This window comes from Delphinapterus leucas, chromosome 1, assembly GCF_059928025.1.
Source record: "Delphinapterus leucas isolate spDelLeu-1000000601 "Yukka" chromosome 1, BTC_Dleu_Yukka2, whole genome shotgun sequence".
NCBI classification, from domain to species: domain Eukaryota; kingdom Metazoa; phylum Chordata; class Mammalia; order Artiodactyla; family Monodontidae; genus Delphinapterus; species Delphinapterus leucas.
In genome coordinates, this window is record NC_143129.1 from 170,928,972 (window position 1) to 170,955,232 (window position 26,261).

The following is a 26,261-nucleotide window of genomic DNA, read 5'->3' on the forward strand; positions in this document are numbered from 1 at the left end:
ACAGCTACTGAGCTCGCGTGCCTCAACTAGAGAGCTCGCGCACTGCAATGAAGATCCCGTGTGCCGCAACAAAGATGCAGCTAAATAAATAATAAATTAAATTAATTAAATAAATAATAAACTAAATTAAATAAATAATAAATTTAAAATAATAAATTAAAAATATAAATAATAAATAAACAAATAAAAATAAATAAATACTAAAAAAAAGGACCGCAATTTAAATCTAAGTGATATTTGGCATTTAATGAATGGCTAATTGTAGCAAGTTTTATGAAAGAAAACATTTCAAGCTTTAGTTCTGAAGAACATGTATCCCACAGTTAGTTTATTAAAGAATAAAAAAAATTCCCATTTTGCCAAAGTGGGGAGCCTGGGGGATAACAGAATTCCAAAGAGGAACAGACTAAGAATTCCCAGTAGTTAACATTTGTCATTATAATTGACCCTGCTGGTCTATCTTGAGCTTAGTGGTTCAGTACAGAGATACAATGAAATGGAATCTAATTTATTATCAAACCGACAACAGAATTAGTCATGTGAGTAAAGACCAGTGTCAAGTCCCTATCCTCTTCCTCTTTCCTTCCATGGTAGCTGTGGAGTGATTGTCAGCGTCCCACCAGGACCAGGTATCACAGCTGAGTTATTACTCACCCCCTTCCCCCCCCCCCAATCACTACCACTGAAGGGACACTTTTGAGGAGACTGGAGGCAGGATTGTGGGGCTACTCTCTTTCAACATGTTCACTCATCCCTTGGGAGATGCTCAATGGTTACTTACACTGAAATATTTACAGAATTTTTGGCAAAACCATATAAACCAAACACAAAGTATACTGAGAAATAATTCTGACCACTGAATAGTTTTTTAAAAACAACAATATGTTTATATTTCATTTAACATTTGACACAGAAGAGGCCACATTTAAATAAACACATTAAATCTTCAGAGAACTTTAACTGCAGTTTTGCACCTTGGATATGACAGATACTCATATAAGATGCTTCCATAATTTCTTTTGTCATTTATTTTTATTTTTACAAATTATACCATGATAAAACATAATAAAAATTTCTCGTATGAAATATTTTTAACATTTTACAAGTTAATCAAATGCATACCACAATAGATTTTGCTGTTGTTGGTGTTGTTTAAATAGGGAGTTCTCATGATTTTAGTATTATACAAATTTAAGTTGAGACTACACTCAGAAAGAAGTTTAGAAAATGGCATTACAAAAGACTGGGAGTGAGCAGTGAAAATAAAAACCAAACCCATGCAGGACTTCTCTGCAGTAATAAATCAGATGTTTTCACTGCCACAAGTCTTCAGTGCGGCCAAACTTAAAAATGAGTCCTCTGTGAATAAAATAAGAAACATCATATGACTAGCTGAGTTTGGTAAAAGAAAGACTGTGTGAGATTTAGAATCGTGGGAAACTAACAGTAAAGAATAATTGATGAGTTGTATGGAAAAAACCCATGGGACGTATCAGAACAGAAACTGATCATTCTAAGGTAGTAAATTCTTTCACTGTGCTCAGCTGTGCTATTTACCGCTAGCTTCCCTGCATCCTTAACTTCTAAGTTTGGAGACATATGTCCCCCCTAAAAAGTTAACCAATGTTTAGCATGTAACCATTATATGTCTGATTTTATCTAGTTCATTCAACAAGCCTTTTTTTCTTTTAACATCTTTATTGGAGTATAATTGCTTTACAATGGTGTGTTAGTTTCTGCTTTATAACAAAGTGAATCAGCTATACATATACATATATCCCCATATCTCCTCCCTCTTGTGTGTCCCTCCCACCCTCCCTATCCCACCCCTCTAGGTCATCACAAAGCACCGAGCTGATCTCCCTGTGCTATGTGGTTGCTTCCCACTAGCTAGCTATTTCACATTTGGTAGTGTATATATGTCCATGCCACTCTCTCACTTTGTCCCAGCTTACCCTTCCCCCTCTCCGGATCCTCAAGTCCATTCTCTACATCTGAGTGTTTATTCCTGTCCTGCCCCTAGGTTCTTCAGAACCATTTTTTTTTTCTTAGATTCCATATATATATATGTGTTAGCATACGGTATTTGTCTTTCCCCTTCTGACTTACTTCACTTTGTATGACAGTCTCTAGGTCCATCCATCTCACTACAAATAACTCAATTTCGTTTCATTTTATGGCTGAGTAATATTCCATTGTAATATGTGCCACATCTTCTTTATCCATTCATCTGTTGATGGACACTTAGGTTGCTTCCATGTCCCGGCTATTGCAAATAGTTCTGCAATGAACATTACTGTACATGTATCTTTTTGAATTAGGGTTTCTCAGGGTATATGCCCAGTAGCAGGATTGCTGGGTCATATGGTAGTTCTATTTTTAGTTTTTTAAGGAACCTCCATACTGTTCTCCATAGTGGCTGTATCAATTTACATTCCCACCAACAGTGCAAGAGGGTTCCCTTTTCTCCACACCCTCTCCAGCATTTATTGTTTCTAGATTTTTTGATGATGGCCATTCTGACTGGTGTGAGGTGATACTGCATTGTAGTTTTGATTTGCATTTCTCTATTAGTCATGTTCAGCATCCTTTCATGTGTTTATTGACAGTCTGTATATCTTCTATGGAGAAATATTTTTTTGAGGATTTTTGCATCTATGTTCATCAGTGATATTGGCCTGTAGTTTTCTTTCTTTGTGACATCTTTGTCTGGTTTTGGTATCAGGGTGATAGTGGCCTCATAAAATGAGTTTGGGAGTGTTCCTCCCTCTGCTATATTTTGGAAGAGTTTGAGAAGGATAGGTGTTAGCTCTTCTCTAAATGTTTGATAGAATTCGCCTGTGAAGCCATTTGGTCCTGGGCTTGTTTGTTGGAAGATTTTAAATCACAATTTCAATTTTAGCATTTGTGATTGGTCTGTTTATATTTTCTATTTCTTCCTGGTTCAGTATCGGAAGGTTGTGCTTTTCTAAGAATTTGTCCATTTCTTCCAGGTTGTCCATTTTATTGGCATAGAGTTGCTTGTAGTAATCGCTCATGATCCTGTGTATTTCTGCAGTGTCAGTTGTTACTTCTCCTTTTTCATTTCTAATTCTATTGATTTGTCTTCTCCCTTTTTTTCTTGATGAGTCTGGCTAATGGTTTATCAATTTTGTGTATCTTCTCAAAGAACCAGCTTTTAGTTTCATTGATCTTTGCTATTGTTTCCTTCATTTATTTCTGATCTGATCTTTATGATTTCTTTCATTCTGCTAACTTTGGGGGTTTTTTGTTCTTTCTCTAATTGCTTTAGGTGTAAGGTTAGGTTGTTTAATTGAGATGTTTCTTGTTTCTTGAGGTAGGATTGTGTTGCTATAAACTTCCCTCTTAGAACTGCCTTTGCTGCATCCCATAGGTTTTGGGTTGTCATGTTTTTCTGTTTGTTTGTTTTTTTGCGGTACGTGGGCCTCTCACTGTTGTGGCCTCTCCTGCTGCGGAGCACAGGCTCCGGATGCGCAGGCTCAGCAGCCATGGCTCACGGGCCCAGCCGCTCCACGGCATGTGGGATCTTCCCAGACTGGGGCACAAACCCATGTCCCCTGCATCCGCAGGCGGACTCTCAACCACTGCGCCACCAGGGAAGCCCGGGTTGTCATGTTTTCATTGTCATTTGTTTCTAGGTATTTTTTGATTTCCTCTTTGATTTCTTCAGTGATCTCTTGGTTATTTAGTAGTGTATTGCTTACACTCCATGTGTTTGTATTTTTTATAGATTTTTTTTCCTGTAATTGATATCTAGTCTCATAGTGTTGTGGTCAGAAAAGATACTTGATACAATTTCAATTTTCTTAAATTTACCAAGGCTTGATTTGTGACCCAAGATATGGTCTATCCTGGAGAATGTTCCATGAGCACTTGAGAAAAGTGTATTCTGTTGTTCTTGGATGTAATGTCCTATAAATATCAATTAAATCCATCTTGTTTAAAGTATCATTTAAATCTTGTGTTTCCTTATTTATTTTCATTTTGGATGATCTGTCCATTGGTGAAAGTGGGGTGTTAAAGTCCCCTACTATGAATGTGTTACCGTCGATTTCCCCTTTTATGGCTGTTAGCATATGCCTTATGTATTGAGGTGCTCCTATGTTGGGTGCATAAATATTTACAATTGTTACATCTTCTTCTTGGATTGATCCCTTGGTCATTATGTAGTGTCCTTCTTTGTCTTTTGTAATTGTCTTTAAAGTCTATTTTGTCTGGTATGAGAATTGCTACTCCAGCTTTCTTTTGATTTCCATTTGTATGGAGTATCTTTTTCCATCCCCTCACTTTCAATCTGTATGTGTCCCTAGGTCTTATGTCTGAAGTGGGTCTCTTGTAGACAGCATATATACGGGTCTTGTTTTTGTTATCCATTCAGCCATTCTATGTCTTTTGGCTGGAGCTTTTAATCCATTTACATTTAAGGTAATTATCGATATGTATGTTCCTATTACCATTTTCTTAATTGATTTGGGTTTGTTATCGCAGGTCTTTTCCTCCTCTTGTGTTTCCTGCCTAGCGAAGATCCTTTAGCATTTGTTGTAAAGCTGGTTTGGTGGTGCTGAATTCTCTTAGCTTTTGCTTGTCTGTAAAGGTTTTAATTTCTCCATCGAATCTGAATGAGATCCTTGCTGGGTAGAGTAATCTTGGTTGTAGTTTTCTCCCTTTCATCACTTTAAATATGTCCTGCCACTCCCTTCTGGCTTGCGGAGTTTCTGCTGAAAGATCAGCTGTTAACCTTATGGGGATTCCCTTGTATGTTATTTGTTGTTTTTCCCTTGCTGCTTTTAGTATTTTTCCTTTGTATTTAATTTTTGATATTTGATTACTATGTGTCAGCGTGTTTCTCCTTGGATTTATCCTGTATGGGACTCTCTGTGCTTCCTGGACTTAACTATTTCCTTTCCCATACTAGGGAAGTTTTCAACTATAATCTCTTCAAATATTTTCTCAGTCCCTTTCTTTTTCTCTTCTTCTTCTGGGACCTCCGTAATTTGCATGTTGGTGTGTTTAATGTTGTCCCAGAGGTCTCTGAGGCTGTCTTCAATTCTTTTCATTCTTTTTTCTTTATTCTGCTCTGTGGTAGTTATTTCCACTATTTTATCTTCCAGGTCACTTAACCATTCTTCTGCCTCAGTTATTCTATTGATTCCTTCTAGAGAATTTTTAATTTCATTTCTTGTGTTGTTCATCACTGTTTGTTTGCTCTTTAGTTCTTCTAGGTCCTTGTTAAACATTTCTTGTATTTTCTCCATTGTATTTCCAAGATTTTGGATCATCTTTACTATCATTGCTCTGAATACTTTTTCAGGTAGACTATTTCCTCTTCATTTGTTAGGTCTGGTGAGTTTTTATCTTGCTCCTTCATCTGCTGTGTGTTTCTCTGTCTTCTCATTTTGCTTATCTTACTGTGTTTGGGGTCTCCTTTTTGCAGGCTTCAGGTTTGTAGTTCCTGTTGTTTTTGGTCTCTGCCCCCAGTGGCTAAGGTTAGTTCAGTGGGCTGTGTAGGCTTCCTGGTGGAGGGGACTGGTGCCTGTGTTCTGGTGGATGAGGCTAGATCTTGTCTTTCTGGTGGGCAGGACCACGTCCAGCGGTGTGTTTTGGGGTGTCTGTGACCTTATTATGATTTTAGGCAGCCTCTCTGCTAATGGGTGGGTTTGTGTTCCTGTCTTGCTAGTTGTTTGCCATGGAATGTCCAGCACTGTAGCTTGCTGGTCCTTGAGTGGAGCTGGGTCTTAGCATTGAGATGGAGATCTCTGGGAGAGCTCTCGCCATTTGATATTATGTGGAGCTGGGAGGTCTCTGGTGGACCAGTGTCCTGAACTCGGCTCTCCCACCTCAGAGGCAAAGGCCTGACACCCGGCCGGAGCACCAAGACCCTGTCAGCCACACGGCTGCTGCCATTTTCCCCCGGCCAACAAGCCTTTTTTAAGTCGAGGTGCTAGGTGCTAGAAGCTAGGGCTAAAGAAGTAAAGATACAGTCCCTGCTTTCAAGTTGCTCATGTTCTTGATGACACAATGTGGTAGTATAGGGGGTGGGGGTGGGGAGACACATATATATCACATGTTAAGGGAGCAGAGAACATATGGGAATTTATTTTGCCTGAATGTGTTAGAAAAGGATTTACAGAGGAGGTAATATTAGATAAGTTTTGAAGGATAAGCAGGAGTTTGAATGGGAGGTTGGGAGGAACAGGAGCTAGTGGGATGATGAAGGAAGATGTTTCAGGGAGAGGAAAAGGAAAAGTAGATCACAAGGCAAAGAGGAATAAAAGACCATGGGGCCTCAGAACAAGCCCAGGAGATGGATGTGTCAGGAAATGCCCTCACAGAGCTTACACTCTAGGTTTTAGTTTGGGAAGTATCTATAGTTGTCTTCAAGGCTTCAGTTTAAGAGGGCAGAGTGGAATTATATGCATATGTATACACACACATATATATATATCTCAATATAAATATCTGTGGTGTAGTAAAGCAGCGGAGAGTCCAATATGGCAAGTATAGTTCAAGAATCAAGGAGGATGAGGAACAGCAGTGGCTGGATTTGGCCTGACCAGGGTGGCAAATTGCCCACAGGGGCCTTCGGTGCCTTAGATGAGTCAAGGGGGCAGGCACCAGCCTGTGATCTACTAAAGGGGCAGCTGGTACTCGGGCCCAGGCAATGCATGAGATGGGACTATGCAGAGATGCATCCCCCATTAAAAGAAACAACTTTAGCTCCAGCGGATTGTTGCTGAGCAGGGCCCAGGGTTGTCAGATCCTCTAGTTTTTCAAGAAAGGCCCCAAATTCCAATTTTTGATGAAATCTCTTGATATTTAAATGTCAGCTCAATAAAAAAAAAATACTGTATAGGCTAAATAAAACAGAATTGTGGGCAGAATTTGGTTGGACGGTCATTAGTGGTGGCCTCTTCTGTAGACAGCTCCGAGTTTTGAAAAATTTTAAAACAGGAAATGACAAGCTTAGAGCTTTGTTTTAGAAGGAAACCTGACATAGGAAAACTGGATCCAAGAGAGGTATCAGTCAAGGATGTGAAGTGCTCAGGAAGGGATGAGGACGACCAAACATAACAATGGAAATAGACAAAAAGAGAACAGGTTTAAGACAATTCAGAACCAGACTCATCATCAGGGCTTGGATGTGGGCAGTTAAGTGCAAGGGAGAAATGAAGAGAGGAGTGGACGCTTCAAGGACATCTGCTGGTTTTCATATCTGTTTTCCGATCTCCAGTGTATACTCAAGGTTAAACCCTCCATCAAAATGGTTGATTTAAAACAGGTTTCATAGGGAATTCCCTGGCGTGCCAGTGGTTAGGACTCTGTGCTACCACTGCAGGGGGCCCAGGTTCGATCCCTGGTGGGGGAACTAAGATCCCGCAAGCCTAGCAGCACGGCCAAAAATTAAAAAAAAACAGGTTTCATAGGCCTTTTTTAAAGGAAAACACCTGAGTGTTTTTTGATGAAAACAAAAATGCAACCAGGGGAAAAAAAAAAAAAGTGCAACCAGAAAGTCATCTATACCCTCTCTTGGAAGTATATGAATTTCTCTTTATAAAGGATTTCATAAACCTCCAAAAAGTGATTTGATCTCTGCTCTTCCAGGTAATGTCAAACCTACTGCTGCAAAAAAAGAAAAACCAAAGTTGGGTGTTAGGGACCCTACTCTCCAGAGAGCTTAAAAGAGATGTGGTAACTTCAGCACACTAGTCACCAGATGTAAACTATAATCTCAATAGTTTCTTGGGCAAGAGCCAGTCCCTCCTACATTGTCAGATGGTCACCTTTGGTACTGACATCTGTTTCTGAAACAGTAATTTCTAAGTGTTGCTGAGAACTGTTCTGTTATAAATCAAAATGGTAGGCAATCTGCTACAACTATTCTAACAATGGTGTCTATTAGTTGAATTTAATTTTGATTTGCTTACAGTATTTTCACAAAACCAAATTAGTTTTTAGACTTAATAGATAGAATAGTAATAAATGAGAAATTAACCAAACTCATTGCATAGAAAAGTAATTTATTATAACTAATTTGAGACAATGACAAGTCATTGATCGGTTTCCAAGGTTTTGTGAAATGTGCTAACTACCATATGAACTTAACGTGTTTCTTCCCTCATTGGAAAAGATAAAAGTTTCCCACAAATCTTCTCTCAATCCTCTGGTTCCTCTCTGCTGTGACAGAGTAACTTCTCTGCCAAAAACAGCATCTCAAAGTGGAACTTACTTTATCCTCTACCTCTGCCAGAGAAAATAATGATTAAAATAAAGAAGGCTGCTGTTTGCCCTTCCTTGGCTGGTTCTCGTAAATCCCCTCCCTACCACGCCATCCTGAAGCTTTTCTAACCCCTGCCTCTGACCCTGTTACACTGCCTTCCTTTGGCTGAAGTTGTGGGGCACTGAATTCCACCGAGCACCTCTAACCCTGTGGAGATACTGGGGTAGTGAGCTCAGGGTGCCTGGTCCTTCTTTAAAGATGCCCAAGCCTCAGCATTGCAGCTTGAAAGGAAAAGAAATCATAAATATCAACACTGTCCCTCTCATAAACACATGCTACATTACCCTATAAAATAACAAGCTTACCCATATTTACCAAATTTGCATAACCTGCGGGGTGAGGTTTGTTCACTTCGTACTTTTCAAGTACAGTGTTATACCAAGCAACTGGCTGGAGATTCAGCAAAAGGAGAAAATGTCAATTACATTCATTCCAAATTTCAAATTTCACCCTCATAGTACCTGGAGGCTGAACTTTGAAGTCAGATAGCCTGAATTCTAGCCACACGATCTCAAACATGAGCTCTGTGCCTGTTTCTCACATATAAAATGGTGACAATAATGGAGCCACCTTCCGAGTTGTGTTGGGGATTAACTGAGAGCACACATGTAACACTAAGATGGTGCCTTGCCCATAAAAAGTGCTCAATAAACTTTGGTCATTATTATTTTCTGCACAAAAATCAATGGGCTTTTTTTTTTTTTTTTTTTGCGGTACGCAAGCCTCTCACTGTCGTGGCCTCTCCCGTTGCGGAGCACAGACTCCGGACGCGCAGGCTCAGCGGCCATGGCTCACGGGCCCAGCCGCTCCGCGGCATGCGGGATATTCCCGGACTGGGGCATGAACCCGTGTCCCCTGCATCGGCAGGCAGACTCCCAACCACTGCGCCACCAGGGAAGCCCTGGCCTAACATTTTTAAAAAACCCTTTGGGTTTTTTCCACTAGTTTCAAGATGCAAGGTATGACCCAAAGTGGCTGTGGATCTTGCCACATGTAAGTTCACATTTTTCTTATTTCTAAACTGATTTTATAAAATTGCAAAAATGCTTTGTGGTAGAACGCGAAAAGTGTGAATACCAACTGCAGACTATTATTAAAGGGCAACTGCTAGCATTTCATGAGTGGTTCAAGTAGATATGGGGCATCTATTTCCTTTTAGGAGGTGGGTGGGAAGGGACAGGGAAGGAGAAGTCCTAGAATAGACTGTCCTAGAATATACAGCATATAAAGAAGATACAGAATATAAAGGTTTTTTTTAAAACCTTTTTTGGATTAAGGACATCTTTGAAAATCTGATGAAAGCCACAGACTCTCTTCCCAGAAACAAGCAGAAAAACCAACGTCTTGCATACAGAAATACCTGGTGGTTTCCAATCTTTAGAAGCCTACCCATGGAAAGGAAGTTAAGAACTCCTGATACACAGGATAAAGAGAAGTTTTTGTTGTTGTTGTTGTTTTGGGGGGGAGGGGTTGAGTGGGAGGCCAGGGATAGGGGAAAGAGCAGGCCCTAAGTGTCCAGGAAAGAATGAACATTAGAAAAGATTAGTGATAAAAGTATTAAGGTCTTAGCAATCTTTTAATTTGCCATTGCATCAGAAGGATAAAAAAATGTCAGGGCTTTTCCTCTACCCCTCAACTGTCACAAATTCTCGTGACACCAAGGATAGTAAGAACCATAAAATGCATTCAGAAACAAAATTTTAAGAAGAAATGATTTTAAGCAGGCTTTCATTAAAAGCAACTGTTAGAGATACAGATTTTAAATGAACAGTGCCAGTGTTATGTAACTAAATCTACACAAATCACAGTTCTTCGTTAAAGGGGAGGTGGTGGCAATTTTAAAAATCGATGTATGTTCCCAAGGTGGGCAGCAAGCCAACCCATGTAGTAAAAATATCTTTCTCAGTCTCATTCTTCGTATTTTATGACACTAACATGGGGAAGGGGCATTAGACGGGGAAATTAAGCAACTAAATATAGTAAATGACATAAAATAAACCATAATTTTAAAAAAAGATTGGATGAAGAATGCAAAACAAACTTACCCAAAAAAGATGAAGGCATTTTGGAAAAATACAGCAATTCCAGGGTATACTATGGCTTTTTCTGTAAAAGTAATTGTAATATTTAGAGGTTTATGATCTCAACACATTGTTTCTGATAAACTGGTGAATATGTTTTCCTGCCTAACATAATTGATTTTTCTGGTAACTATGGTTGGTGTGGGCATTAAATGACATAATACATACAACAGAGTGTAGCGCTGGTAGCCTCCTGCATTTATTTAACAAATACTGAGCACATATTACGTGCCAGCACTGTTCAACGTGCTGAGGACACTGCAGTACATAAAACAGGCAAAGTGTTTGCCTTCACGGAGCTAGAGAATACCAAGAATAAATAAGGAGAAAAAGCAGGAAAGGTATAGGAAATGTAGTGAATGATGATATTTTCTACAGGTGGCCAGAAAAACCACATGAGAAGGTGACACTGGCATAAGGACACAAAGAAGGAAGTGGGGGCAGGAGCCGTGCAGAAGCAGCAGAACAACAAGTGCAAACGCCCTGGGGTGGGAGTGGTCTGGTACATCAGAGGAATGGTCACGTGGGCCAAAGAGAGAAAAGTAGGAGACAGATCAGAGAAGTACGAGGGGCAGGCTGGGAGGTGCAGATCCTCTAGAGCCTTGCAGTAATGGTGAGGACTCTGATTTTCACTCTGGGTGAGAGGAAAAGCCATTGGAGGGTTTTGAGCAGAAAAGTGACCTGAGCTGACACATTTCAATAGGATCCTGCTGGTTGCTGTGCTGACAGTAGACTAAAGGGAGGAAGGGGAGAAACAGAAACCAGTGAGGCGGCTATTTTAAGAAATCAGGCCACAGACTATAATGGATTGAACCAGGGTGGGAGCCATGGAGAAGGTAAAAAGTGGTCAGATGCAAGACCACTTTCTTTAATAGCAGAATCAACAGGATTTGCTGATGGACTGGGGTGTGTGGGATGTGAGAGAAAGAGGTGTCATCCTTGACAGGCCTTAACCACCCAGGTTTTGGGCTTAAACACCTGGATAGAGAAAGCAGCCCCTAACTAAGATGGGCAAGACTGCCAGAGGACCATTTTGTCCCCATTTTATCCTCGACTGATGGAAATTCTCATAAATTTCTACTATTGGAACTGTTAATTATCACTGCTTAATTGACAAACTGAGGCATGATGAACAGATGAATAGCAACTTTTTCTCATAATAGTTTTAAATTAATCTGATTACCATAGCCACTGGTTTGTACAGGCCTTCTCTACTAGAAGGCCACATTAAACAACTATTGACACTAGAATGACTCATAAAGATCCTATATAAAGGCAACTTTATAAAATTCCAGATCTGCTGCTAATAATTCTCAAAGCATAACCTGGCTTCAGAAGCCTTTAGGAAAATAACTTAAAAGTCTATGAGATGAACACATTCTTACAAAAAGGGGCTCTGTATTAATAGTTGTATCTAGGAAAGAAGAATTATCAGTAATTTTAGTTTCCTCTTTTTTTTTTTTTTTTTTTTTTTTTGCGGTACGCGGGCCTCTCACTGTTGTGGCCTCTCCCGCTACAGAGCACAGGCTCCGGACGCGCAGGCTCAGCGGTCATGGCTCACGGGCCCAGCCGCTCCGCGGCACGTGGGATCCTCCGGACCGGGGCACGAACCCGTGTCCCCTGCATTGGCAGGCGGACTTGCAACCACTGCGCCACCAGGGAAGCCCTAGTTTCCTCTTTGAGCTCTTTTTTTTTTGGCGGTACGCAGGCCTCTCACCGCTGCGGCCTCTCCCGCTGCGGAGCACAGGCCCCAGACGCGCAGGCTCAGCGGCCACGGCCCACAGGCCCAGCCGCTCCGCGGCATGTGGGATCCTCCCGGACCGGGGCACGAACCTGCATCCCCTGCATCGGCAGGCGGACTCTCAACCACTGCGCCACCAGGGAAGCCCTGAGCTCTTTTATATTCTCAATTTTCTACAGTGAGAAAGAATTATGCACTTCACGTGATAAAAAAGTAACATTTTTGTTTCTAAAATATGATGGTGATAGATTTTATAGCAGCAAGAAAACTACTTATGATATCATGTTAAATGCAAAAGGCTAGGTTCAAAATTATATTTATACTATGATTATAACTACTTAAAAAACGCAAGATACCAAAGGAAATATACCAAAATATTTAAGAGTAGAAAGATTATTATAGTTTTTTTCTTTCTTTTCTACATTTTTAGTAACATGGTTTTATAATAAATTATATAAATAAAAGAAAAAAATATAAATATTTAAAATTGCCTATCATTCCTATCTGTAAGATTAAAACAATTTTAATAAAAAATCAGGAAACAAATGATTTCAATCCAAGAATTACATTTTATTCAAAGAAATAAAATGTTAAAATATGAGCTAGCTTAGATCTCTGCTGGTCTAGTTTGGCAAATCATTAATATTATATTTTTACTATGATAAGCATCGTCAATTTTACCCAGAACATTAAATGGATTTCATGTTTTTCTGGGGTCCCTCAAGGCAAAATTTCAGCCAGGGACCCAAAAGCAGGTCTTTTCCTAGCTTGCCTTAAACTGGCCTTATATAGCAGATACTCCTTAAATGTTAATTTGCTTTTCTGTCTAAAAGAAGATACTATCATATTATCAGGGAGCTTTAGCTCAATAAATTTCAATTCTAGGATGTTAGAGCTTTGCCTGGATATTACTCAGCAAGTCAAAACTTGCCCAATAGCTGGACAACATATGTGTTCTGCTTTTGAGGTTTCTGGAAGCCAAAGAGAAACAAGGTATAGAGCTATGTCCCATTCCTTCCAGGCTCTAGATTAGAAAATACAGAAGAAAGGCACACTAAAAACATAGCAAACAAACAAAACAAATACAGATAGGGGGAGGAAAGTTCCCAGGCACAAATGCCTTGTTAGTATGAAAAAAGCTTTATTCTAAAAAAAACCAACTTTAACACAAAATTTCAGTATTCCATTGAAGTAAAATAAAAACTGCGTTTTCTCTTACCTTTAGCAACATACCCTCCAAAAAGGATCCACATAGATGCGATCAGAGAGCCAAAGGCCAACATGAAACCAATGAACAGCCAAATGCGAGCACCTTAAGGAAAATAATATTTTACCAGAATTGTTTCTCAAATGGCAGCAGTCAGTTCAATTAACTTTTCAAAGAGAAGACAAAAACCCAAAGAGAAAAAAAATGTGTAGTTGCCATTAAAGTCTAAAGCAAGAACAGTGAAAAATGTGCTGAGTATCATCAGTGTGGACGTTGGCTCTTTTCCTGTTGGTTGGTTGGTCTGTATATTCTAAGTGCCTGTGCTTACTTTCCCCAACTATGACACTGAGAAAAACTTTACTCTCCCTCCCTATATAAATCTCATGAAATATGTTTCACCATATTTAGCAGCTCATTCTCCAAGTATTTTTAGAAATTGTGCTCCAAAGTTTAAAGCCCTCTAAGAGAACTTTCAAACAATAACATAGGTATACTTAACAAAAAATTCATATTCAGTGATATGTGAACCTAAACACTACCGTATTTCCCTTTTAGGCAAGTCAGGCAGCAAAGCAAATTCAAATTTAGTGTGGCTGGCACTTAGGACTAAGCTGCATTAAAATCATGTTAACAGAGAAAGACAACCAACTTATAAATCACATTATACAATATTTCTGAAGATTTGATATGAAATAAATGGAGTCATTAGATGGCCTAAAATGAATTCTGAGATGAGTTTGTTTAATTAGCACAAATACATTTTAATAAAAACACTGCCCTGCTCAATAAAGCACAGCAAATAGAATGTTATAAATTTCTGATTTCATACCCAAAACATAAAATAGTTCTGAAATAATAAGCTGTTACTCATAGATGAGATATTAAAACAAATACAACTAGCTCTGGACCCCCCAAAGCTGTGCTAGCTAACAAATTTTATTTATGGATGTGATTGCCATACTCTATCTAGTCTTAGCTCAAGCTATTATTGGCTTATTATTACCAACACTAACTGCTAACGTCCATCTCTTTGTTTAGAGTTTACAAGGTTGTGGTACGCTGGTATTTCTGTATCTTTTCTACTTAAGTTGATCTACAAAGAGAGTGAACCAAAGGAGAGTCTGAAAGCATAGACCAGAGCTGACTACTGCAGTTTCTCCTGTTTCATTAGGGAAAGAAAAAAAAGTCACCTGAAATTTGCCTATATCCAGGTTTATTTTTGTATGGATATAATATTTTACCATTTAAACTGCTCAATAAATATCTGTCCCCTCAAATCTCTGACTAAATTGCACCCTATAGGAAGCTGTGCTACACGTATCCTGTATTCTGCCTACCTTGGGGTTCAGGGGATATGAATTCCTTAGTTGAGCAGGGCAGGCCTGGGTGAATCTAAGCACTAAAATTCTATTATTCTATTCAGTTTTGCAAGATTGAAAGAGTTGCACAACAAAAATGAATGCACCTACTACTGAACTGTATACTTAAAAATAGTTAAGATGGTAAATTTTATGTTGTGTATTTTAAAACACACCAAAAAACTATGACTCTAAGCTATTTCAAAATGCTAATTCAATCAAGTAAGGTTGGCAAAAAAGGGAAGAAAATAATTTATATGGTATAGCTTCTTAAAAAAAAAAAAATTAATTAATTTGGCTGCGCTGGGTCTTAGTTGCGGCACGCGGAATCTGCATTGCTGTGTGTGGGATCTTTGTTGCAACGTGCGGGATCTCTAGTTGCGGCATGTGGGCTCTAGTTCCCTGACCAGGGATCCAACCCAGGCCCCCTGCATTGGGAGCGCCAAGTCTTAACCACTGGACCATCAGGGAAGTCCCGGTACAGCCTCAAGTAGCAGAAATTCTATTTTGCACATGTATTCTTTATTATACACTGTTCTTTACTGTACTCTGTATACGTTTATATCCACATATTATTGCACAGGGTTATATATTCAAAACTGTGCATATATTTAAAAACACTATTCGGCAATCTGTGATCAAATGCGACTTTTACCTTAGGCCTTGGAACCTATGACCTCTCCTTGGAACCTATAACCTATCTCTGATCTGAAGGAGGCAGACAAGTGGCCCTTCCATGCATAATTCTCATTTTCAGGGTGTATAGTAAGATGTTGTTTGCACCTATTTACCTGTTTGACCCAGGCAACCTTCACTGTAGCTATCACCTCGCACTTGTCCATTCGATACTGCATTAATCCTGTGTGAATACAATAAAACCAAGAGATCTTAACCAGAAATTATCCATGACATCAAATTACCAGGCACAATAAGCTAGACTTCTGCAAATTTAAGGTAAGTCTTATAAGTCTTGAGTCATGGGTTTATACACCTTAGGCAAATCCCCTCTACCAGGTATCCTGTAAAGCAGTGGCCATAGTCCCCAGACCAGCAGAATCAGCATCACCTGGGAATTCTTTAGAAAGAAAATTCCTCGGCTCCACCCCAAATTTACTGAAGCAGAAACTCTGGGTATGGGCCCCAGCAATCTGAATTTTAACAAATCCTTCAGGTGATTCTGATGCTTGTTAAAATTTGAGAGTGAAATTCTCAAAATTATATCTTGCTAAGATTGGAAGGATCTTTAGCTTGGTCCTATCAAGTTTTCCATTTGTACACATCAGACATACTCAACATGAAGAGGTGCAAGTGGTAAAATCTTGTTTTCTCAATCCCTGTTACACGTTCCAGACATAAGAAGTCTTTTGCTGACTTTCACAGAATACTAAATTGAGATAGCCTTGCTTTCTTTAGAAGTATCCTCTGAAAATTTTAAAATATCATGGGAAACTGTTCACAAGACATCAAGTTAAGAAGTTAGAAAACTATATATGTGTGTATGTGTGTGTATATCTCCATTTAACTGTGTATGTGTGAGTGTCTACTGCTAGAAAGACACAGGGGCTGTGTCTATCTTATTTCTCACTTTTGGTCTCAGTGCCTAGCACAGGGATCGGCACATAGTAGGTGCTGAATACATGAACCCTAATTTTTTCACAACAACATAAAGTCTTAATTTATTCATTCAAATCTAAGTTTTAAAAAGAATGATCAAAATACTCTTAATTATTTTCAGTGATCTCTTGTAAGTTATTTGGTACATAAAACAAATACATTTTAAAACAAGTTTCATATTTTTAAACAATGCAGATGTTCTTGGGCTAGTGGCTATTGGCTCTGCTTTTTCCTTGCTGGGCCACCTGAATACACTTCACAGCTCTCTGTGGGACAGTCATGACCCTGCCTCGTCAGTCTTCACCACTAGGCACATCCTCGAATGAACAACCTCTTTTTGTTCTCTGGTATTACCGGTTTTATACATATCTCAAACTTATAGAAAAGTCCCAAGTATAGTTCAAATAAATCTGTTTTCCTGAAACATTTGAAACTTGCCAACACGATGACCCATAACCCCAGAAATTTGTATGTATTTCCTATAAATGAGACAGTTCTACCGAACAATACAACCATCAAGATCGGGAAATTAACAATGATCCATTCCCATTAGCTAACCATCACACCTCATCCAAGTTCCCCGGTTGTCCCAATAATGCTCTAAATAGTAAAAGGATCCGGTCCAGAACCATGAGGGACATTTTGTTCTCCTGTCTCTTTAGTCTCCTCAGTCTGGACAGTTCTGCAGTCTTCTCTGGCTTTTATGACCTTGACCCTTTACTCCAGCCATGCTGGTCCCCTTGCCATACAGCCTTTGTGCTTGCTCTTCCATCTGTCTGGAATGATCCTCTCCTACGTATCTCCATGATCAGGTCCTTCACTTCTTCAAATCTGTACTTAAAAATCACCTTCCAATAAGGCCTTCCTTGACTCTATTTAAAATTTCTGCACCCTCTGCTGACATCTCATATCCCCACCTCTGCTTTTTCTCTCTAGCACTTATCATTATCTTACATGCTATATATTTAATTTATTTCTCTTTAGTTACAATCTGCCTCACTCATTAAGGTATAAATTCCATAAAGGCATGGATTTTCCTGTTTTATATACTGTATTTACTGTACCTAGAGCAGAGCCTGGGAATATAAAAGCTTAATAAATATTTGTTGGATGAATGAATAAACAAACTCTTAGACAAAGTATATGGTTTCTGACGTGAAAATAAAGTTATAAACACTGACAGCCTAGAAATAAAAGGATAGCTGAGAGAAGCTGGGGGACAGAAGTGGGAGAGGAGAGGTGGAAGGAAGAAAAGAAGCCTCCTGCTTTTCTTCAACAGTCCTTCTCTATGATTTGCCTTTTGTTGTTGTTGTTGTTGCGGTACGTGGGCCTCTCACTGTTGTGGCCTCTCCCGTTGCGGAGCACAGGCTCCGGACACGCAGGCTCAGCGGCCATGGCTCACGGGCCCAGCCACTCCACGGCATGTGGGATCTTCCCGGACCGAGGCACGAACCCGTGTCCCCTGCATCAGCAGGCGGACTCTCAACCACTGCGCCACCAGGGAAGCCCTATGATTTGACTTTTAAACCATGTCCCATATGTTAATTTGGTTAGCACTTAAAAGATTTAACTCTACTCAACTGTATGTAAAACATTTTTCTTTTGTGACAATCTGTAAGTCATGTCACTAACAATGACACTTACATTAGGAAGGCTATGGTTGCTATAACACCACAGGCATGGTAGGAGTGGTTGAACTCTTCCACACTGGGATAAATGACAGCTGCATCTATGATAATCCACCAGCCTGTAAAAAACTAAAACAAACAAACCACAAAAAGGAGAAATTAAAGTTATTTCATATCTTACTGGATAAAAAGCAAGGAATCTTGCTTTCCAGCAAAAAAAGCAAGAAATCAAGCAAAGAATCTAAGTGAACAGATCCTTTCTAATAAAGTCCAAAATTTTCTTAAATGTTCCAGCAGTTTCTTGCATATAATTAGTATATGGCTTAATATCTGATGAAAGATTAGATACCCTAAAGTCCCACAGCAATTATTATTTATTAACACTTCTTTTCTAAGTCTACTTTAGTCATTATTTTATGTTGTCATATTAAAGTCTGTAATCTAATTTTGTGAACTAGAAGTTACAATATTTCATGGCAGGAGAAAGGAAAAAAGTGATTCAGACTCCAGCTGACAGGAGGAGTGGCCTGTTGCCGATATATTATAAGCCTCCAGGAAGATATTATTGAAAATGAAAAAAAAGTATTCAAAATAATATAGGGAATAATTATCGTTGATAGAATTTTAGCTAGCCTCTTGGTGTTGTGAAATAAACAATGGCTATGCAGTACTGCTTTCCCTTTTGATGAACTATAGTGCAGTCTACAGATGGTTTCAGAGATTATGCTAAATTCAACTTAAATACCAAATTATAATTTATTTTAATTGCATTTGGTTCTGGACACTATCAAGGGCAAACATATAATGAAAAAACATTAAAACTGCACAAATATTTTTTAATCACCTGAGCAGAAACTTACAATAAGATGATATTAAGCAAATACTGACAAGTAGCTTAGAAGGTTTGGAAAGTAACCCCCTTCTCTATCCCCACTTGCAATCCTGACCTAGTTCGCTCTCAGAATTGCCATCTTCAGGGAATCATTTTAAAATAACTATTTTAGGCTAATCAAATTATTTTTATCAGGTTACAGACAGATCCATACTCCATTAATGACTTTTTTACTAGCTAGTGCAAGTACTCTTTCACTGTTTTTTTTCACCCTTAGCTCAATGTATTCAAGATATTTTCTTCATAGATTAAAATTCAAAGCTTTTTTTGTTAAGAGCAGAATTTCTATAGTAGTTTTATATTTTGACATTACTTTGGAAAAATAAAGGATAATTATTTTTCATAGATTATAACTGTCAGAGACTAGGCAAAGAGGACATATTTAGAGTTTTGTTTGTTTAAAATTCACTGTTTAGAGCATATGACAACATTAGAGGACAAAACAAATATCAGATACCTTGAAGGATCTGTAATGTAAATAAGAATTTTATACTCTAAATTACTTCTAAGCAATATATTTCTATGAGTTCTTTCCTTCTATTTTCTAATGAGATTGAGAAGAAAGTTAACGCTGATCATGGAGAAATGCAATCATATCTCTTGAATGGTTTTGACCTGATTGTTTCTTAAACACTTCTTAGTAACTTAATGTACTCATTAAGAGGAAGCATAATCCATGCTGAGTAAGTGTATAAAATATACTGTCTTACTATACAATTTTTTCATGCAGTTAAAGTAAAATAATCTAATCAAATTTCAAGCCATAATATCAACTCTAGATGGAATAACTAAACCCTCTCATAAATAAAACAAAATATCAACATTTTAAAAAATTCAGTAGCAAAGATAAAATAAATAGCACTTACTTAAAGACATCACACAGAGCTTTAAATACATAAAAACAAACACACCAAAATAATGAAGGCCCAAATTATCAAGGACACTTACTAGGATACCAGCAGCAATGGAAGCAATAGTATTGCGCTTTTCCCCCCAATCAATGCATTCTGAGCATCTCAAGCCTTCTAGAAATCCAGACATTTTTTTCAGGTCACTTGAAAAAACAAACAAACAAACAAAACCAACTAAAGTACTTCTATTGACTTGCTTCTAAGCTGACTTATGTTTCTAGAAAATAATTAACAGTTTAGGAATAATTTAATAAAAGTGAAGTTACAAATACTTTATCTGGCTACATATACTTCAGAATATTTAATTTAGCTTTTGATGAATTTCCACATAACTCTGGAAAACAAAATGTGGACTCATTTAAGTTTCTTTTTTTTTAATTTAAAAGATGGTTTTGGTATATTTTAAGCAATGTAAACAAAAGCGGGCATCCCAATATTGAAAAAATTTTACACTGATTATTAATTTTAATTCCAAACTAAGTTATTATGTGACTTAGATATTTACAGTCCAGCAGCACTAGCATAGCAGAGACAAGTGATAAAACTTTGGTTCTGAGTTAAAGCATGGACTCAGATGAAAAATATTTCTCTTAACAATTTACACATTTTGTCATAGAACATGTTTCTTCACACTCAGATTAAGAAATTAAACACTGCACCCGCCTCACGTCCCTTCACTTCATTGTTTTTTCCTTCTCCATGTCTGTCTGTTGGCGTCATTTCTATGTAAAGAACATCCACTTCATTTTAGTAAGCTCTATCTCTGACACTAACATGTTTTCCAGCCAAGAGGAAGCACAAAATTGAAGTCAATATTAATTCAGACCATAAAAAAAGAAAGAAGAAAAAAAAAAAGGAAGGAAGAAATTAAAGAAAGAAGGAAGGAAGAAAGGAAAGAAAGAAAGAAAACGCACTGCTATATTACCATGGATAAGTTACCATAGACGACACTTACATAAAACATTCCTTAGAGCTGGGCCATACAAACCTGGTCTGATACACATCCATAGGATCTCTATTTCAGAATATGAAAAAGCCTGCATTAAGTGTAAATTGTTAATAATCAAGCAAACATCCAAACTCCTACAGTGAATCTTAACCTGTCCATGAAGCTACTCTGTAGCCAGCAACCATGGTTGTTCAAAAACATATCCTAAAAAAGAGCAATGAATCCAGTTGGAAACTCCCTTATAAAAATTAAATTTAAAACCGTGATTATACCCAGTGCTAATATGCCTTTAGGACAAGTCCAATTTTGAAAATTCACTCGTTTTATTCTTCCCTGGGAGGAACGGCAAGCCAGTATGTTGTTTTCGGTTCACCCCAATGACGCCGCCCCGAATCTGTTTTTCTTTGGTTTATTACCCGCACAACTCGTGCCCAAACTCCGCCCTCCAGATTCTGGGAATCTGAGGTGTAGAGAGTGGCCTGCGACTGGGAAGATGTGGAAACTAGTTCTAGCTCTTGTGGCTCGGCCATCTCCCTCGCCCAGGGAACCAGCCGGCTTACACTCCTTCCGGGGTGTCAGTTTCTGCAGCTCTAAAGTAGGGAGGCATGCTGAGTTTCAGGGATCCTGTGACGTGTCGGGGAGGGCGCTGTCCGGACTGCTGAGGCGGTCGTCCTCTCCCGCCGCCGGCCGGACACGAGTCAGCAGGAAGTGGCCAGGAAGTGTCCAGCAAGACACAGCCTGAGCCTGCAGCTTCCCAGAGGGTGGACCCAATGACTCAGGCAGCATCAGCCGGGCAGACACTCCCAGGTCCCGGCCTCATCCGGCCTGCGGCAGTTCCTCCCCTTCCCCCACTCCTGCCTGGCACTTACGTCCAGCCCCGCGCGTGCAGTCGGTCCAGAGCCCGGTGTCGCGCCGCGCCGCGCCGGGCCGCCTCACTTTCCCAGTTCCAGCCAAGAAAACAAAACAGCCACAGGCCGCCGGATACCCGGATTGAGCAGCACCGCCCGAGGAGCTCGGTTGCGCATGCGGAGAAGGGGCGGAGGGAGCGGTGCGGGGAGAGTAGGACTCGCTGAGGGAGGGCCAGAGAGAGCCACGCCCACCACGCCGACGTCTCTGCGCATGCTCCGGGCGCCAGCTGTGGGGACTTTCCGCAGCGCTCAGTTCACATGTGTACGTCGGAAGTGATACATGGGTCCGGCATTGCAGGGTAGGTGTGGGAAGTTGCTTTCTCCTAAGCTTTCGAAAGAAGGCGTTTGTTGGGGCTCTGTATCCGTCTTCGGTGAGGTGGTAAAGTTTCTATTGCTGGGGTCGCTCACACAGTTATCTCAGGCATGGGTCCTGTGTGGTGCAAAAGGTAGGTCCGGATTCGCGGCCGGCCCCACAGCACTAATAGAGGTTTTAAAGTCCCGTTTATTTTCTCAGAGCCTGGCCCCGTCCTCGCCGTAGCTTCGCCTGCGTGAGTGGCGGGGTCATTCCCGGGAGGCGGGGACCTCCCGGTTCTGGAAGCGGGCTACATGGGCGACCCAGAGGGTCCCGGCGCGGTGACCCTCTTCTGAGACTTGACCTTTTTTTCCCGTTTGCATTAAGGTAGGGTTTCTCAGCCTAAGCACTACTGACATTTTGGGCCAGATAATTCTGTTTTTTTGGGGGGGGAGCAGTCCTGTGCGCTGTAGGGTGTTTATCTGCATCCCCTTCTTTCCGCCAGTTGTGACAACCAAAAATGTATCCAGATTACCGGACATCCCCTCCCGGGGAAAATCGTCGGGAGATAGGATTAGGTTTAGGAGATACTCTGGGTTTTGGGGAAGTGACCCTTTTCAGAGCCGGCATCAACGATGTCTTAGCTACGTGAAGGAACTTGTGGCCGGGCTCGCCCGCTCTTCCAGACGCTCTCGTTCCTGTTCCAGCGTCTCGCTGGAGTCGGTCGTGGTCCAGGAGTCAGAGCCCGCACGGGAGAAGGAGCAGGTCACGGTCTCGGTCCGGAAGGCGCCACCAGAGAAAGTACGGGCGCCACTCGCAGTCTTCTTCGCGGAGCGGGTCGCGACCCCGCAAGAAGTGCCGCTCTCGGAGAAGGTCGTATTACAGAAGGGCCTTCTCGAACACGCGGGGTGACAGTACTAGGGCTTTGACCCTGTAGTGTACCCACGCGGGGAGACAGTACTAGGAATTTGACCCTGTAGTGTACCCGAAAGAACACAGCACTTGGAGGGAGAGATCCAGGAAGAGGTCGCAGAGCAGAACCCCGTTTCCTGTAAGTAAAAAAGGTGGGTGGGTTATTTGTGCTTAAGAGAGGCGCACAGTTTCCTCTTTTTACATGTAGGGCGACAGTATATGAGTAGGCTAGGGAACCAAGGTGGTTGTGTCATTTAATTTCTTTGATTTCTTTTGATGTATGAAATCTCTGTAGCTTTGGGTTGGGGGCGGTATTATCTTTTTTAAAAAATAAATTTATTTTATTATTTTATTTTATTTATTTATTGTTTCTGGCTGTGTTGCGTCCTCGTTGCTGTGCATGGGCTTTCTCTAGTTGCGTCGAGCGGGAGCTACTCTTCGTTGGGGTGTACGGACTTCTCACTGCGGTGGCTTCTTTTGTTGCGGAGCATGGGCTCTAGGTGTGCGGGCTTCAGTAGTTGTGGCTCGTGGGCTTTAGAGCGCAGGCTCAGTAGTTGTGACACATGGGCTTAGTTGCTCCATGGCTGCTCCATGGCATGTGGGATCTTCGCGGACCAGGGCTCGAACCCGTGTCCCCTGCACTGGTAGGTGGATTCTCAACCATTGCACCACCAGAGAGGCCTGTGGGGGCGGTATTATCAGATTAGCAGACAAAACTATACAATCACAATCCATAGCCTATTTTTAAATGGACATCATTCATACCCCTCGAGATTAAAGATTAATTGTCGCTTTAAATAGCTCAGGGTGGAGGAATCTAGTGCAGGCAGTTCTTAATGGAAACTTTAAAATGTCTATTAATGACAACATTAGTTTACCAGCTCTGAGCAGTTTTTTTTTTTTTTTTTTTTTTGCGGTACGCGGGCCTCTCACTGTTGTGGCCTCTCCTGTTTCAGAGCACAGGCTCCGGACGCGCAGGCTCAGCAGCCATGGCTCACAGGCCTAGCTGCCCCGCGGCATGTGGGATCTTCCTGGACCGGGGCACGAACCCGTGTCCCCTGCATCGGCAGGCGGACTCTCAACCACTGCACCACCAGGGAAGCCCAGCCCACTTTTTTTTTTCTTTTTTGGCTGCACCACACAGCGTATGGAATCCTAGTTCCCCTACCAGGGATCGAACCTGCGCCCCTTGCATTGGAAGTGCAGAGTGTTAACCACTGGACTGCCAGGGAAGTCCAAAAACATGCCACTTTTAGCAATCCAGTTGCCCTATAAGAGAGAGCTCTCAACTCCCAGATTCTTGTGATGACTGTCAACAATGATAAGGCTCCAAGAAATTGCCCAGTAAGCTACTTTCAATAATTCCTTTAACTCAAGAATGAAAATTAAACTAAACTTAAATGGAGAAATTTCCACCATGTTGATAGATACCAGAGCAACTCTACTTTTTCTTTCTTTTTTTTTTTTTGTGGCTGTGCCATGAGGCTGGTGGGATCTCAGTTCCTCACCAGGGGTTGAACCTGAGCCATGGCAGCGAAGGCCCCGAATCCTAACCACCAGGGAACTCCCTTCCCCCCATCCCCCCAACTGTATTTACTTTAAAACCACCGTGATACATGAAGAACCTCCTCAGAGTAATAAAAATATCTTAGTAGTGGGAGTTTCCAGTCAAGTTCAAAGAGTTCCTTTATTGGAACCCATAACTGTTGGCTCTTTCTCTGAAAGTCATACTTTTCTATTATGCATTACTACCCCTGTGAATTTCCTAGGTAAAGACCTGCTTTCTATAGCTATTTACTATTTATAATAGCCGAGAAAATGGAAGCAACCTAAATGTCATCAACAGATGAATGGATAAAGAAGATGTGGTATGTATACACATACACACACACACACACACACACACACACACACACACCAATGGAATATTACTCAGCCATAACAAAGAATGAAATTATGCCATTTGCAGCGACATGGATGGACCTAGAGATTATCATACTAAGTGAAGTAAGTCAGACAAAGACAAATATAGTATGATATCACTTATATGCAGAATCTTAAAAAATGATACAGGGACTTCCCTGGTGGCGCAGTGGATAAGACTCTGTGCTCCCAATGCAGGGGGCCTGGGTTCGATCCCTGGTCAGGGAACTAGATCCCACATGTGTGCCACAACTAAGAGCCCTTGTGCTGCAACTAAGGCGCCTGTGAGCTGCAACTAAGACCTGGTGCAACCAAATAAATAAATAAATAATTTTTATAAAAATGATACAAATGAACTTATTTACAAAACAGAAATAGACTCACAGACAGAAAACAAACTTATGGTTACCAAAGGGGGAAGGGAGAGGGGAGGAATAAATTAATAGACACACACTACTATATATAAATAGATAAACAACAAGCACCTACTATATGGCACAGGGAACTGCATTCAATATCTTGTAATAAATAACCTATAATGGAAAAGAATCTGAAAAAGTTATACATATATAACTTTGCTGTACACATGAAACTAACACAACATTGTAAGTCAATTATACTTCAATAAAAAGTTGGTTGTTTTGGGGGGAGAAAAAGATCTGCTTTCTAAATTACAAGGCCAAATAAAATTTTCCTCAGGAGAAATAACCTTAGACTTTCCAGACTCATCAGACACTGAAGCATTATGTGTTCTCCAAGCCCAAATTGATTGTCCAGAGGAGACTACTAAATTCCATAAAAGTATAGATGTTATAGATCTCTCTGAAATCCCTGATACTTTTTATCAGGGATAAAAAGTATTAAAATTCAGAATGATCCTTCTAAATTGCTTCCTAACTCACCTCAGTACCCCTTAAAGCCTGAAGCCCTATAAGGGGTCACCCCTATAATAGAAGATTTATTAAGTCAGAGGGTAATTATCCCCTGTATCAATTCTTTCAGTGCTCCTATCTTGCCTTTAAAGAAGCCCTGTAGATGGGGATGGAGATTTGTATAAGACCTTAGAGCCATAAGTCTGTGATACTGACATTCCCAGGGGTACCAAAGCCAAGTACTTTGTTGGCAAATATACCAACTGAATCCAAATGCTTTACAGTTGTGATCTTATGCTCTGCTTTCTTCAGCATCCCTGTGGACAAAGTAAGTCAATATTTATTTGCTTTTACTTGGAGAAATCAAGTTGTATCGGACAGTAATGCATCAGGGATTTACTGAGGCTCCCCCACACTTTTCACAAATTTAACATGAGGGTTTAAACACTCTGCTGCAATTTCTCAGAAATTCTACCTTGATTTAATATGTAGATGATTTAATATGTAGGTATCGATTCAACATATCTGTTACAACGATTGGCTTATAAAGGCTGTAAGGCCTCAAGATAAGCTTCAGTTACCACAAGAGATGGTTCATTATCTAGGTCATGACTTCTCTGCAAAAGGAATCTTTCTGTCTTTAGAAAGAATAAATACCATTCGGGACTTCCCTG

General features: G+C 40.3%; 1 protein-coding gene across 9 annotated transcripts; it reads right to left on the reverse strand.

Annotated features, from left to right (window-relative positions):
- Positions 1 to 861: 861 nt before the first annotated feature.
- On the reverse strand, positions 862 to 21,725 carry TMEM50A (transmembrane protein 50A). Of its 9 annotated transcripts, none has more exons than XM_089898755.1 (8): positions 20,687 to 20,711; positions 19,769 to 19,874; positions 17,945 to 18,057; positions 15,478 to 15,545; positions 13,341 to 13,433; positions 10,345 to 10,405; positions 8,615 to 8,689; positions 862 to 1,359 (listed from the first exon to the last, which is right to left on the reverse strand). In XM_089898755.1, exons 2-7 carry the CDS (start codon positions 19,859 to 19,861, stop codon positions 8,647 to 8,649), a joined length of 471 nt encoding a protein of 156 aa, XP_089754881.1. In that variant the 5' UTR covers positions 19,862 to 19,874; positions 20,687 to 20,711; the 3' UTR covers positions 862 to 1,359; positions 8,615 to 8,646. The 9 variants fall into 9 exon arrangements, with proteins under 9 accessions (XP_089754881.1, XP_089754887.1, XP_022407584.1 ...); XM_089898761.1 differs by having other exon boundaries at positions 8,605 to 8,689; XM_022551876.2 differs by lacking the exons at positions 8,615 to 8,689; positions 20,687 to 20,711 and adding an exon at positions 21,550 to 21,725.
- Between the last annotated feature and the right edge of the window lie 4,536 nt (positions 21,726 to 26,261).